The sequence below is a fragment of the Caretta caretta genome, chromosome 4 (assembly GCF_965140235.1).
Source record: "Caretta caretta isolate rCarCar2 chromosome 4, rCarCar1.hap1, whole genome shotgun sequence".
Classification (NCBI taxonomy): domain Eukaryota; kingdom Metazoa; phylum Chordata; order Testudines; family Cheloniidae; genus Caretta; species Caretta caretta.
The window spans coordinates 100,377,328-100,393,247 of NC_134209.1; the positions used below are offsets into that span (position 1 = coordinate 100,377,328).

Consider the following 15,920-nt stretch of genomic DNA (forward strand, 5'->3'; position numbering starts at 1 on the left):
GGTCCCTTTTCCCTGGGTAAGGTAACAGGGAAGGTTCCAGAACAATCAGGAACCTTCTGGAGACAATTAAGACTGACAGGCTGATTAGAACACCTGCAGCCAATCAAGAAGCTGCTAGAATCAATTAAGGCAGACTAATCAGGGCACCTGGGTTTAAAAAGGAGCTCACTTCAGTTTGTGGTGTGTGTGTGAGGAGCTGGGAGCAAGGGGCACTAGGAGCTGAGAGTGAGAACGCATACTGTTGGAGGACTGAGGTGTACAAGCATCATCAGACACCAGGAGGAAGGTCCTATGGTGAGGACAAAGAAGGTGTTAGGAGGCCATGGGAAAGTAGCCCAGGGAGTTGTAGCTGCCGCACAGCTGTTCCAGGAGGCACTCTAAACAGCTGCATACCACAGGGCTCTGGGCTGGAACCTGGAATAGAGGGCGGGCGCAGGTTCCCCCCAAACCTCTCAACTCCTGGTCAGACACAGGAAGAGTTGACCTGGACTGTGGATTCATGAAAATGGCCAAACTGAGGGCTGCCGTGAAGCTCCAAGGCGAGCAAATCCGCCAATAAGCTCAAGACCCACCAAGGTAGAGGAGGAATTTTGTCGCAATACATAGAGAACATGATTCTCTATGTATATAAATCTCCCCACTGTATTTTCCACTGAATGCATCCGATGAAGTGAGCTGTAGATCACAAAAGTTTATGCTCAAATAAATTGGTTAGTCTCTAAGGTGCCACAAGTACTCCTTTTCTTTTTGCGAATACAGACTAACATGGCTGCTACTCTGAAACCTTCCATAAAAATAACGTTTCTAGTCCTTCTGTGTGGAAACTAGATGAGACCTCCGCATTGGATTTCACTTTGACATTGCTTGGAAGGTGAAGCTAGCACAGAATGTGGCTGCTGGACTGACGGTTGGTGCATCAGTCAAACAGCATGTAAAAAAACATTACCACAAAAGTTGATCTGGCTCTCAGTAAAGTTCCAGGTAGAGTTTAAGGTGCTAATTTTAAACTGCCAAGTCCTCACAGAGCTTGAGAAGAGGCACCACTTCTTTCTTGCGTCTTTCTATCACAGCTGAGCAGCATGGAGCTCTCTCAACACACACGACAGGGAGCTGTCAGTAGGCTGCTAAGTGAGGGGTTCTTAGCTTTGGAATACATTTCCCTCTTTGATCAGCAAGCATCTGGATTTCTTAACCTTCTGGGCAAACTGGAAAGCCATTTTTTTTTCTCAAACACTTAATATGTTGGGGTTTCTGTTTAGGGGGTAAGCCTGGGAGTTGAAGAAAGATTTTAGGTGTGATCTTATGAGATGGTTGGGTAGTAAGTGCTTTTAGTTTTTTGTGGCATATCTACTATTAAATTGGGATGACTTGTCATTTCAAATTAGACCAAAGCATAGTGTTGAATTATTTTTTTAGATGTTCTAATGAAAACGTTTTCATTAGGAGAGGTGCTAGAGATTTCCAGGTGTTTCATCCATTTAACACAGTTATGACTTTTGGCCTCTTTATCATTAATATTTTATACGTTAAGTCTGGAAGTGGTTGTTGAAAACAGATCTTCTACTGATTTTTCAAAAGCAGCAGCAGCAACAACAACTACTACTAGTGATCAGGGAAGCAGTGAACTTTTTTTACTTTGACCTATTCAGGCCAATATGCAATTCTGCCTCTATTTAAACTCATTAATGTTATGTATTCTAGCCATTCCAATACAAAATTTAATTTGACAGTCAATATTTTAAATGATTGCTTCCCCTGATATTTAACAAACAAGACTGAAAGGTCACACTTATTTGGTCCAAAATATTTTTCTTGTGGATTTTTCTTCATAAAAATGTAAACTAACATAGCATGAAAAAATGTGATCAAGAAAAGATCCTGACCTTACTGCAATCAAACAAGAAAATAAAAGTGCTCAAATGCAAGATTTATAGTTAACCTTGGCAAGGAACCAAAAGCCCCATCTGCAAGTACCATACTGCCTACATGTTATTTAGGCTTTAACTCTTGAAGCTGTGAGCTGGGATTTCACAATAGATATGCACTTAGTGAAAGAAACTCTGCCAGCATCAATGGATTAGTTAGGAATGGCATAGACCCTAGAGAGTCAGTATCCAGGCCTGAGGTTGTATGATTTATCTATCATTACAGTATCACAGAAGCTTTTTTTCTATACACACATGAACAGCAAATTATGTATTCCAGTCACTGCCATTAACAACAAAAGACCTACCAATTAACAGGGGATTGTATGCTGCAGGAGTAGTAGTCGGTCTTCTTACCAACAACAACCAGTTTGGGAACTTTAGGTACTTTTATAAACTATGGCCAAACTCTTCAATGCTACTGAGATCTTGCTGCTCCCGTTGAGATCAAAGGGATTTGTGGGTGCTCAGTAGTTCTGTATTTAGGTATGCCAATATAGGCTGATCTTCAGATTTAAGAGCCTAACCTCAGGTACCCAGGTTTGAAAACACTGGATATCTGGAAGCTGCTCTCCCCCTGGGCTGTGATCAATGATGCGCGTAGCCCACACAGAAAAGCAGGAGTGTGCCTGGTGCCCCATCTTTGGCATGCAGAGTGTTGTAAGGACAAGTCACAGTCCTGCCCTAAGTAAGGAACTGAGGTAAACTGAAATTGGCCAAATGTTACTTACTTGAGATAAACACATACATATCTTCGCAGAAGTTTTATTTTCAAGGAATACGGACATAAATGCCTTTCTAAGGTCCTGTTGTTTTTTAGACTGTGTTTTAAAACTTAAATGATCTCACCGTGTTATTTTGAGGAATCCAATTAGCTGTCAACGAACTATCTACATCTCTTATTGTGCATGTAACTTCAAATTCTTCTCCTTCTTTGAGAAGCTGGCTGGGTTTGGATAAGGTGATAACAGGGAGGGTTTTGTGAACTGGAAAATAATTTATAAGTGCATTATTTTTCATTACATTCAGAGCTTCCAAGAGGGATAAAAATCAACAGTCATTAACCTTCCAACAAAATTCAGACCTCTTAGCGGCATTCAAATCTCTGTAATATATTAGACTAGTGTTTTCATGCTAAGTATATTTCCATTTTGTCCCCTTTTAAACTATACTTAAAGTTAGGAAACACTTAGATCTACTCAAGTCACATGGATAAATGCAAGTCACATGGATAAACGTGGATGGTATTTAACTATCAATTAGGTAACTCATTCTATGACAATGATGAACCTGCTGAATTTTACAACTAAAACCAGTTAGAATTATGTCACTATGAAATTGCATGTTGAAATTAAATTCAATTTCTTAAATATAAAATGTCTACATGAATTTAGTGCTCTTGTAAAATGTCTAACTGAATGCCCTAGAAAACGAAAGTTCTCCACTTAGACAAAGAACAGGAACTGCACAGGGAATGACAGTGCTTGATTTTACCACACCACCCTGCCAATGGGCCTTAACTCTGCCTGAGATGGATGATCACAAAGGGGAGAATGTAGGTCTCCATCAAGACTGACAAGGCTGCCAACTGAGATGGCTTTGGTGATGTGTTACTGACTTAGTAGGCTAGATACACAGCTGTTTTAAGTTGGTGTAGTTCTGCTGAACTCAATCAAGTAATGACAATTTACACTATCTGAGGATCGAGTACCTATGTATTTATCTGTAATATCTAAAGCTTTTCAATTTCCTCCTTTAATTTTCTCTTTTTTTTGTTGCTTCAACATTTTCCCTCAATCCTTCCTCTAAATTGTCTCTTGTACTATAGTATAATAACAAATAATAACAGAATCCTAGAAATATAGGGGTGGAAGGGACCATGAGACGTCATCTAATCCAACCCTCTGTGCAGATGCAGAACCAAGTATACCTAGACTGTCCCTGATAGGTGTTCATCCATTAAATATTTCTAATGTGAGGGATTCCACAGTCTACCTTACAAGGCTATTCCAAAGATTAACTATCCTTATAGTTAGAAATTTTTCCAATTATCTAACCTAAATTTCTCTTGCTCCAAATAAGCCCCTTATTTCTTGTCCTACCTTCAGAGGACATGGAGAACAACTGATCACCATCCTCTTTGTAACAGCCCTTAATAAATTTTGAAAACTTATCAGGTCCCAGCTCAGTCTTCTTTCTCAAGACTAAATATGCTCGGTTTTTAAACCTTTCCTGATAGGTCAGGTTTTCTAAATCTTTGATCATTGTCGTTGCTCTACTCTGGACTCTCTCCAATTTGTCCACATCTTTCTTAAGATGTGGACACAATATATCAGCTGAGGCCTCAACAATGCCAAGCAGAGTTGGACGATTGCCTCCTGTGGCTTATGCCTGTTAATATACCCCAAAATGATACTAGCCTTTTTGGCAACTAATCACATATTTGACTCATACTCAATTTGAGATCCACTATAAACCCCAGATCGTTTTCAGTAGTACTATCACCTAGCCAGTTATTCCCCATTTTGCAGCTGTGCCTTTGATTTTTCCTTCCCAAGTGTAGTAATTTGCACTTGTTGTTATGGAATTTCATCTTGATGATTTCAGACCAATTCATTGATTTGTCAGGTCATTCTGAATTCTAATCCTGTCCTCCAAAGTGCTTGTAGTCCCTCCCAGCATGTTGTCATCTGAAAATTTTATAAGCATATTCTCCACCTCATTACCCAAGCCATTAATGAAAATACTGAATAGTAACGGACCCAGGACAGACCATTGTGGGACCCGATTAGGTAGGTCCTCCACAGTTTGACAGAGAACCATTGATAACTATTCTTGGAGTATGGTCTTTCAACTAATTCTGCACCTGTTTGCTTATGAGAATGTCATGTGGGACTATGTGAAAAGCTTTACTAAAAACCAAGATATATCACATCTACTGCTTCCCCCCAATCCACTAGAGCAGTAATCCTATCAAAGAAGGAAATTGGTTTGGTTTGGCATGATTTGTTCTTGGCAAATTCATGTTGCCTATTCCATATAATTCTATTATCATCTGGGTGCTTATAAACTGATTGTTTAATAATTTGTTCCAGTATGTTTCCAGTTATCAAACTCTAAAATTCCTGGGTTCTTTTTGTTCCCCTTTTGAAAGGTAGGTAGTATTTTTGACTTTTCCAGTCCTCTGGGATGTTATCAATCTTACATGAACTCTCAAAAATAATTGCTAACAATTCCAAGATTGCTTCAGCTAGTTCTTTAAGAACACTATGGTGAATTTCACCAGATTCTGCCAACTTGAATACATCAGACTTATCTAAATATTCTTTCACCTGTTCTTTCCCAATTTTGACTTGTATTTCTTCCCCCTTGTTGTTAATAGAATACCTAGCTCTTATATAGAACTTTTCATATTTGACTTTTATGCCAGTGGAATTGAACTGTCCACTCCTGGACTACATTTGGATAATGTAAATGATGGTACAAAAAAGGAGGATGTGTTTTCCAGTGGTGAAAATGGCAGTCTCATATGGGGAGCTCTGGATTCTACTACTCCTGGTTCTACCACAGATTTGGAGAGAGAACTTGGGCAAGCTATTTGAACCTTAAAAAGATGTTGTGCACCTCAACTGTTAATATATTTTAGGCGCTTTCATTAATTAGGCTTATATTCCTTCTCTCCAAACTGATTTACAACAATTTGCTAACGTACAACGTCACTAGAAGGTTAAATAAAAGATCTGTCTAAATGGGCTTAAAATTCAAGAGGGAGATCAGAGGTAAACAGTCACAAATGACAGCTTTACCAGTGATGTCCCATTCAAAATTAGAGGACAAGATTTCTATACCTACCTTTTTTCACCCATGAAGAAAATAAGATTGTTCCATTCCCTCCTTCCCCCACCACACAGCTTCTCTTTCTCTCTCACACACACACACCTTACTTCAGTTGTGAGAAACTGTATTTGTTAGCTTACTACATTTTGTTAACCAAAATGTATTATCAGGTCTTCCAATTTCAATTATATAGATAACAGTAAGGTGATAAGGTGTCCTAGTCTTCTGGTTTAGCAGGACAGTCCTATTCAAATCTACTGAATACTGTAAGTTTTGACAGAGCAAATGAATTAGAAAGCCAGCATCGAAGACGAGTGTCAGCACTGGACCAGGGCTCAGAAAAGCCTGGATCCCCAAATTCCTTTTAGAATCCACAGAACTACCCAAAATCAGCAGGGATTTTGCCAAAACCTTTCTAAGATCCCCACTGTCAACCCTTATGTGACACCTCTTCCCTTCTCCCTTCAAACACAAACACACACACACCCCTCTACCAAATTCTAGATCTGGAACAAGCTCTGAAGTCCCTGCAACCTATCCACCCAGCTACCAGAACCTCAAACAAGCACCTGTTTATTACTATATTTTAAAATGTATTCTGTTTTATTATATGAAAAAAAATCTAGTAATCCTAAACTTGCATTATTAACTCAAACCTTTCTATGAAAAATAGTGATAAGTTCAAGATCCATTAGTGTTTCTTAGGAAAGTATTCGCAGCAGTGTTCATCAATCTGTTTTCTTCAGATGAATGCCCATATGCATGCAGAGGGGAAAAAAGTGCATTTACCTGGCCTTACAATCAGGTATCTATTTTCTGAAGTTTTCTCAACTCCATTTTGTTTTGCCAAGCATTGGTAGCACCCTTTAAATGATCTTTGTACATTTTTTATAATGATTCCTTTCTGGGGATTGGCAATAAACGTCAAATTCTTGGGAAATGGTTTGCCACCACATAATTTCAAGGTGAAATTTGAAACATCTGGATCTGTCACTGGACATGCCACAAGAGCATCACTGTCCTCTCTTACATAGATTGAAGGGTCAGAGTCATCAAGGAAAAGGATATGTGGATCTGTAAAGAAAACAAATGTGTTAAAAAGTCAGGAATTGTACAAGTTAAGGTTCAAAAAAACCAAACTCTGCCAGATTGCTCAAAGAATACATTAAATTATACATTTTACTAATATTATGAATACTGTATTAATTCAAGTTTATTAAATTAACATTGCTAATAGAATTTTAGAAAACTTCCTTATTTTCTGACTGTGCACTATGCTGAGGTGCAGTAGTTTTAAAACTCAGTCACTTGAGAGTTTTGTGCAGGAAAAAAAAATCTTATTTTTTCTTTTATCTTTAAAGAGAGGAAATGATTATTTCCTTCTTGTCTAACTCAAAAAATGCCAGAATAGATTTTGCTCAGACTATTAAAAAAATCACCTATGAGCTGAGATCAGGTCTATCAAGTTTCATGCCCAGAAGGAGAATTTCTGAGAAATGTATGATCAAGTGAAAGTTGAACTGTAACCTCAATTATAATTTTCACTTCTAAAAAAGACAATCTAAATGAACACATATTGCTACCAGAGGAAATAGCAAAATTAAAACTTCTCTCTCCCTGAAAATATTGGGGGTATTTACATAAGCATCTGGTTAATCCATAGTATTGAAAAATTATGATGTAGTTATTCTGTATGACTGCTTACAATTTGTCATGTCAGTCAATCTACAGTACAGTAATATCTGATCTATTAAGTATTTTTAAAACCAAAGTTGAAGTCCTTGCTAGCTGCTAATTTTAAAATACTAATAACTTGCTCAACAATATTGAAAACCAAAAAATTAAGAGATTTCACAATGACTGTCAAAGTTTATTTATGCCCCAGGCTACAGTTTACATTGGAGGAGTAGAATTAGAACAAGTTTTGCTCATTTTATTTAAGTTGGTCTTCATGTAACTTATACATCCACTATCCTGAAATCACTACAGGAACTTAAGAACTAGCACCAGAAAATAGAGACCCACAATGAGGATAGGAAGAAGAAAACAAGAGCATAGCATATTGTTTAACCAAAACAAGAATGAATAGCACATTTCAAGCTTGTTTTACTTATACTGTATACTTTAAAGAACTGTAGCCTAGAGAACTTTGCAGTCAGAGATGGAGTCAGCTGAGGACAGAACATCTAATCTGCAACATTCTGTGGAAGGATAAAGTTACATTGAGCTCACTGGCCTAGTTGCAATATGAAGACATAGCATTAACTGTGCTTCTTTTCAAGTGGCAGAAACCCCCCAAAATTGAAAACAAAAGCAGCTCAGGCCAAGACCCTTATTGTAGGCTTAATGTCTTGCACCAAGAGTTTAATGGCTTCCAAATAAGATGGTAGCATACAGAGAAGCACGGAATCCCTCCAAAATCAGAAGACAATCTCAATGAACTCAAGAATAATCCATGCTGGCAAAGGCTTAAGCAATCTGTTTCCTCCTACTCAACTTCATCCTGGCTGGGTTCAGGTGCAGGAGGGTTCCCTAGGAAAAAGAGGTCCTTGGATGTGTGATAAGTGAAGTAACAGCTGGTTCACAGACAGCTGGAATTGGTGTCAAGGCCAGGGTTGAAGTGAGCAGAATTACCAAGGCTTGATCCTGTACAATCTTCCTAGATCATTCTGGAAATGGGGAGGGAAAGACGGGATGGCACAAATCCATTTGTCTAAGGGAATGAAGACATCTAAAAGGATTACACATATACTTTCCTCACTCCCCCCCCCCCCCCCCATCTCATCCCACTGACATTTTGGGCAGTACTCCTGCTCCTCCAACACAAAATGAGTTGCTTATAATTGTATTCACCCAGCTTGCCTTTTATATAAAAGTGTCTGAGAGGATTGTCCTCCATTTTATTTACCTAGAATGGGTTAATAATTGCCTCCATCTAGACAATGGAGTTGCAAGTTCCCTGCTTCTGCATGTTTAAATAGGTTGTCATTGTCCTGTTGTCTATCAACACTGCATGATTTCTGATCAAAGAATAAAGAGTGTGTGCCATGAATGACCCAAGCTCTGAAAGACAGATGATTAGTCTATATTACCCTCTGCCTTTGAAGGCTGGAATACCAGCTATAGAAATCCTGATGGTGAAATTGTGATGTCGATATCCACCATTGTAGCAAACAGAGGACTTTTTTGGAGACATTACTACATTGTTCATGTTCTCCTATGCATTCTAACTGTGTAAAAGGAAAGCCTGATAGTGTTTCATGTAGAGTTGAATGCTCTGTACTGTCCTTATGTCTGCATAGGATATCATCAAGCCCAGGATTTGAAGGGCATGCCACACACAACGCTGCAGGAAGATGACACGGCTTGAAAAAATAATTTGTTTTACCTCCAGAAGCCTGTTTGTCCCAGGTGAGTTAGGAATTTGACAAAGGGGTTAACCAAGTCTTGTGTGATTGCCAGAAAAAGCTTCTCTGATAATTCATTGCAAAACCATGTTCATTTGACAGCACTGGTTTGCTATCTTTCATTCTGAGGTGAAGAATATCCCACTAGTAGGTCATTCTTGTAATGGGAAATATGAATGCCTTCCTCATCAAAGTTGATTATGATAGCTACCATGAGGTTTAAGAAAATGTGTGTGATAGATAAAGCTCTATTGTGTCCATCACATACTGGCATTGGCATGTCTGACTTCATTTGTCATGATCCATGAGAAACAAAAGTATGGCTTGCTCTGAGGAAGAAACAAGAGAATGTCCCCAGTGCTAGAGAACATTTGAATGGCCTCCAAGGATTCCAGGTTACTGGATGGATAAGATGGTAGGGAGAAAGCTGGTATGGAACTGGAGAGATGGCAAAGTCCAGCACTACCACTGAACTCTTGGTCTCAGACAGCTGATGGTTTGAAGGCAGATTGTGAGTGGGTGGAATGAAGAATAAATCTGTTCATACACAGGTCATAAGGTCTAAAGGAACCCAACATAGTATGTTCCTACAAAGTCTACATGCATTTCTTGGGAAGCGGGGGTTCCAGAGTTTTAGGTTAGCTTTTTGGTCAGGTCAGCTGGATGGTTAGGCCTTGTCCTGGAATTGTGAAGTGAAAAAGAGGAAGAAATTTATCCATGAAAGAAGGATGGCTGTTCTGAGGACTTGGTAGCTTTGCATTTCTTCAGAAACGCCACAGGGCCACATAGACTACCTTTGAGAATATTCCATCTGGAGAAAATCCCCTGCCAGGCTATGCTGGCTTCTCTGTCCTTGTGAAGCAGTTCCAGAAGGTTTACCAGGCCCCTAAGCAACTTCCCTCACCTCTCCCAGGGACTGCTGGCTGGAGGTGGAGAAAGAGAAACACTAGTTGCAATAGAAAAGGCCACACACACACACACACACAAAACCCCCACCAACAGGAAAAGAGGGCAGCCTGAGCCACATGGGCTCAGGCAAGAGAATGGGTTGCCCTAGAAATCAGCGGAGTCAGCCCACTTGAGGCACATAAATTGGCAAAGTTGGCTGAGAGCCAGTGAGGCCATCTGTCAGAATCCAACAAGTCACAGAAGGGAGGAAAACCAGAGGAAAAGACAAAGGTGGGTAAAAGGCAATAGCAGTTCAAGAAAAAGTATCACAAGACAGGCAGGTACCCACTATTGAAAGGTGTACAAGAGTTAGTCAGAACTGCCTGAACTAAAACAGAGGCTGCATGCAAGATGATTCTTTGTTACCCACTGGCTTATACAAAGGAGCGTTTAGGTACTAACATTTGTAACAAACTGCCTCAGTAAGCCAGAGGGTGGGGTCAAACCTTTAGTGACTACAGACTAGTGGATGTAAAGAATAATAACTTTTAAAATTCTACAAAGAATAAAATGAAGGAAGAAATAAGTTTTTTGCTCTCTATACGGAACAATCCACCCAAATGATTTTAGCTCATTTTTTTAAAATGGTATCCAAATTCTCCTTCCAGAAGCCAAGTTTTTGCATATAACAGTGAAGATTTATATGGAAACGCTACCGAAAACTTCCTGTGACTACAATGACCCTAGCAAGCATTGTCTAATGTAAATACCTAACTTCTCCCTGTATGTGTTACACCATTTCTCATCCCCTGGTGTTATTGAACATTGCTGAAATATGTTGCGTTATTTTGAATATATTAAGTCCCTGCTAGGACTATTTATTATTATTATTATTATTTTTATTTTGGCTTAAGTCTTTTCTTTACCTGAGCTTACCAGACAATCCAAGTCTATGATTGTAGTGTATCATAAAGGACCATTGTCCGACCTCCTGCACATGCCAAGCCACAGAACCTCACCCATCCACTCCTGTAATAGACTCATAACCTTCGGCTGAGTTACTGCAGTCCTCAAATCGTGATTTACAGACTGTAGTAGCTCAGAGCCCTACCTATCTAGTGTCCCATCTCTGGCCATGGATTCCTCATGAATTTGGAATACAATTTAAACAGCTTTACTACAGTTTCTGAGTACTCATACGCAAAGGGACACACCAGACTCCAATTATGTGCTTTGGAAGGGAAGAAGGGGAAAAATACACATACAAATTTACCTTTAACAAAAACATAAATGGAGGTGTTCAAACTCTCTTTGTTTTTGCATATGTATCTGCCTGTGTCTTTGGCTGATGCATTTTTTATGTACCACTCCTTATTATTGAAATGTCTTGGTTTTCCTGAAGAGTCTGAGTTCTGAAAATCCCAAGTCACTGGACCATCATCATTGCATCTCAGTCTTACTTCTTGTCCGCTATTCACAACTAAGGAAGATTTTTCTGGAGTAATAGAAGGTATTGTACCACCTGGCAGAGAGACAAAATGCAGTATACATTGCTATATTTATTTGTCTTGTTTTAACAAATGAAAATATTTACCTGATCACTTAAGTATAATTTTAGATTTTGTGCCTTAAAAAATACAAAGTATTACACTTCATTAATTCTACAAGTTTCTGTAGACAGCTCATAACTAAAGACCCCGGCCCATATGCACAGAGCTTGCAGCCACTGCAGATGGAAACTGGGTTAAATAAATAGTCTGGAAACTAGTTCCAGCTAAAACAGTTTCTGTCATGGTTTGGCTTGTCAATAGGGACAGTGCAAACAATTTTAACATGAAACTACATTTGTAAACTTGATTCTACCATGATTTGGTTTCAAGAGCCAAAAGATGACCTCTGATGGTATTTTTAATTGAGTGTTGTCAAGATTTAAACTCTCTTTGCCCAGTATTTATTACTGTTTTAGCTGCTTTGCAATAGGAACTGCAACTACATCTATTCTGTATGCATATGGCTTCAGTGTAAAGTTTACAATACATTTATTTTCTTTGATGAAATACTAATTTGTAACCTCTTATAGAAGTAAGTACTCAATATAATGCAGGTATTCCTACACCTCCTGTTGCTTGCAACGTTAGAGGAACTGTTTTCTTCCAGTAGAGCAAGCCCCCTCAAGTCACAAAAGTATCATCTCATTCACTGCACATACCCTGGTCTACCCTGATTGCAGCTTTAAAAAAGGTTCTGAGAAAGTACTGCTATGCAAACTATTATCCCCCAAATGTAAAATGTAAAACATTTTCCCACCCAAAAACCAACCAAGAGCATATTAAGGCCTGTCTGTCTAAAATGAAGCCAAATAGTTTTTTGCTGAGCTAGCATATCCCATGTTTCAGCCTAAAGAAATTCAAAATGAGTTTAGAAAATGGGAGTTTCTATGGGGAATGAAGACAAACTCTTACTAACGTTGACCTGTCTGAACCACACATATCATATTAAATTTATGCAAATTATGCTGAGGTCTTGTGACAGCAATCTATGCCTACCCTGACACCCTAAAGAATATGTATTTAGTCAGGTGAATGGCCATCTGTTTATCTCATGATAACTGTCCATACATTAAAATATATTTTAAAAAATTCAGCCAGACTTGATGACCAATAGGCACATATACTGGTAGAAATATACTGCAGTTGGCGATACAATGTCCATTAGTTTTCTTTCAAAAACACACACAATTCTGATGTGGTGAATTTCCCTACCAACAGGGACAATACCACAAGTTCAATCAAAACACTCTATAATTAGTTTGGACCCGATTATATTCCAGCCTTAATTCATTTATCTCTCAGCTTTAGTGGCTCTTAAGGGTATATAAATGGATTAAGATCAAGTCAGATAAATGCTCCTGTTGCTGAGAAATCCAAAAACAATAGAAGAGTATAAGAGAAAGAATGAAGGTCAGAACTCCTTCAGATTTTAACTATTTTGTTTGCAGGCTGGATTTCTGGACTGAGATCTCTCTGTCATTGCTGATTAAAGGCATTTATCACTGCTCAACTAGAAAGATAAACATTTTCCATAATCCATATGAAGATCTTCAATCCATACATACAGAAATAGCAGAATTGGTATGAAGTATCTTAAAATATAATCATGTCCACTTCCAACAAAGAGGCAGACAACATCGCTGCACAGCCATACTCCATGTTCATGGCTCTGCCATACTTAGTCTGCTTTGACTATTGCATATAATATTTCAAGTCAGGAGTTCAAAGTCTACTATGACAGGTTTCAGAGTAACAGCCATGTTAGTCTGTATTTGCAAAAAGAAAAGGAGTACTTGTGGCACCTTAGAGACTAACCAATTTATTTGAGCATAAGCTTTCGTGAGCTACAGCTCACTTCATTGGATGCATACTGTGGAAAATACAGAAGATGTTCTTATACATACAGACCATGAAAAAAATGGGTGTTTACCACTACAAAAGGTTTTCTCTCCCCCCACCCCACTCTCCTGCTGGTAATAACTTATCTAAAGTGATCACTCTCCTTACAATGTGTATGATAATCAAGGTGGGCCATTTCCAGCACAAATCCAGGGTTTAACAAGAACGTCTGAGGAAGGGGGGGAGGGGAAACACGGGGAAATAGGTTACCTTGCATAATGACTTAGCCACTCCCAGTCTCTATTCAAGCCTAAGTTAATTGTATCTAATTTGCAAATGAATTCCAATTCAGTCTCTCGCTAGAGTCTGGTTTTGAAGTTTTTCTGTTGTAATATCACAACTTTCATGTCTGTAATCGCGTGACCAGAGAGATTGAAGTGTTCTCCAACTGGTTTATGAATGTTATAATTCTTGACATCTGATTTGTGTCCATTTATTCTTTTACGTAGACACTGTCCAGCTTGACCAATGTACACAGCAGAGGGGCATTGCTGGCACATGATGGCATATATCACATTGGTAGATGTACAGGTGAACGAGCCTCTGATAGTGTGGCTGATGTTATTAGGCCCTGTGATGGTGTCCCCCGAATAGATATGTGGGCACAGTTGGCAACGGGCTTTGTTGCAAGGATAGGTTCCTGGGTTAGTGGTTCTGTTGTGTGGTATGAGTATTCGCTTCAGGTTGGGGACTGTCCGTTGGCAAGGACTGGCCTGTCTCCCAAGATCTGTGAGAGTGTTGGGTCATCCTTCAGGATAGGTTGTAGATCCTTGATAATGTGTTGGAGGAGTTTTAGTTGGGGCTGAAGCTGACGGCTAGTGGCGTTCTGTTGTCTTCTTTGTTAGGCTTGTCCTGTAGTAGGTGACTTCTGGGAACTCTTCTGGCTCTGTCAATCTGTTTCTTCACTTCAGCAGGTGGGTATTATAGTTGTAAGAATGCTTGATAGAGATCTTGTACGTGTTTGTCTCTGTCTGAGGGGTTGGAGCAAATGTGGTTGTATCGCAGAGCTTGGCTGTAGACAATGGATCGTGTGGTGTGGTCAGGGTGAAAGCCGGAGGCATGTAGGTAGGAATAGCGGTCAGTAGGTTTCCGGTATAGGGTGGTGTTTATGTGACCATCATTAATTAGCACTGTAGTGTCCAAGAAGTGGATCTCTTGTGTGGACTGGACCAGGCTGAGGTTGATGGTGGGATGGAAATTGTTGAAATCATGGTGGAATTCCTCAAGGGCTTCTTTTCCATGGGTCCAGATGATGAAGATGTCATCAATATAGCGCAAGTAGAGTAGGGGCGTTAGGGGACGAGAGCTGAGGAAGCGTTGTTCTAAGTCAGCCATAAAAATGTTGGCATACTGTGGGGCCATGCGGGTACCCATAGCAGTGCCGCTGATTTGAAGGTATACATTGTCCCCAAATGTGAAATAGTTATGGGTGAGGACAAAGTCACAAAGTTCAGCCACCAGGTTAGCTGAGACATTATCAGGGATAGTGTTCTTGACGGCTTGTAGTCCATCTTTGTGTGGAATGTTGGTGTTGAGGGCTTCTACATCCATAGTCGCCAGGATGGTGTTATCAGGAAGATCACCGATGGACTGTAGTTTCCTCAGGAAGTCAGTGGTGTCTCAAAGGTAGCTGGGAGTGCTGGTAGCGTAGGGCCTGAGGAGGGAGTCTACATAGCCAGACAATCCTGCTGTCAGGGTGCCAATGCCGGAGATGATGGGGCGCCCAGGATTTCCAGGTTTATGGATCTTGGGTAGCAGATAGAATATCCCAGGTCGGGGTTCCAGGGATGTGTCTGTGTGGATTTGATCTTGTGCTTTTTCAGGGAGTTTCTTGAGCAAATGCTGTAGTTTCTTTTGGTAACTCTCTGTGGGATCAGAGGGTAATGGCTTGTAGAAAGTGGTGTTGGAGAGCTGCCAAGCAGCCTCTTGTTCATATTCCGACCTATTCAGGATGACAACAGCACCTCCTTTGTCAGCCTTTTTGATTATGATGTCAGAGTTGTTTCTGAGGCTGTGGATGGCATTGTGTTCTGCACGGCTGAGATTGTGGGGCAAGTGATGCTGCTCTTCCACAATTTCAGCCTGTGCACGTCAGCAGAAGCACTCTATGTAGAAGTCCAGTCTACTGGCTCGGCCTTCAGGAGGAGTCCACCTAGAATCCTTCTGTTTGTAGTGTTGGTAGGGAGGTCTCTGTGGATTAGTGTGTTGTTCAGAGGTGTGTTGGAAATATTCCTTGAGTCGGAGACGTCGAAAATAGGATTTTAGGTCACCACAGAACTGTATCATGTTCACGGGAGTGGAGGGGCAGAAGGAGAGGCCCCGAGATAGGACAGCTGCTTCTGCTGTCTACTATGTTTACAGTAAAAAGAAAAGGAGTACTTGTGGCACCTTAGAGACTAACCAATTTATTTGAG

At 39.9% G+C, this 15,920-nt stretch overlaps 1 protein-coding gene across 2 annotated transcripts in view; it reads right to left on the minus strand.

Annotated features, from left to right (window-relative positions):
• Positions 1–15,920, minus strand: part of KIT (KIT proto-oncogene, receptor tyrosine kinase) — a 79,947-nt gene that overhangs the window by 37,148 nt on the left and 26,879 nt on the right. The window contains exons 2-4 of one of the 2 annotated variants that reach the window (XM_048848283.2): positions 11,331–11,579; positions 6,552–6,836; positions 2,775–2,911 (exon numbers count right to left, since the gene is read on the minus strand). In XM_048848283.2, the coding sequence (XP_048704240.2) occupies positions 2,775–2,911; positions 6,552–6,836; positions 11,331–11,579 (671 nt within the window). The remainder of the gene's footprint in view (positions 1–2,774; positions 2,912–6,551; positions 6,837–11,330; positions 11,580–15,920) is intronic. The other variant, XM_048848284.2, reaches the window with a different exon arrangement.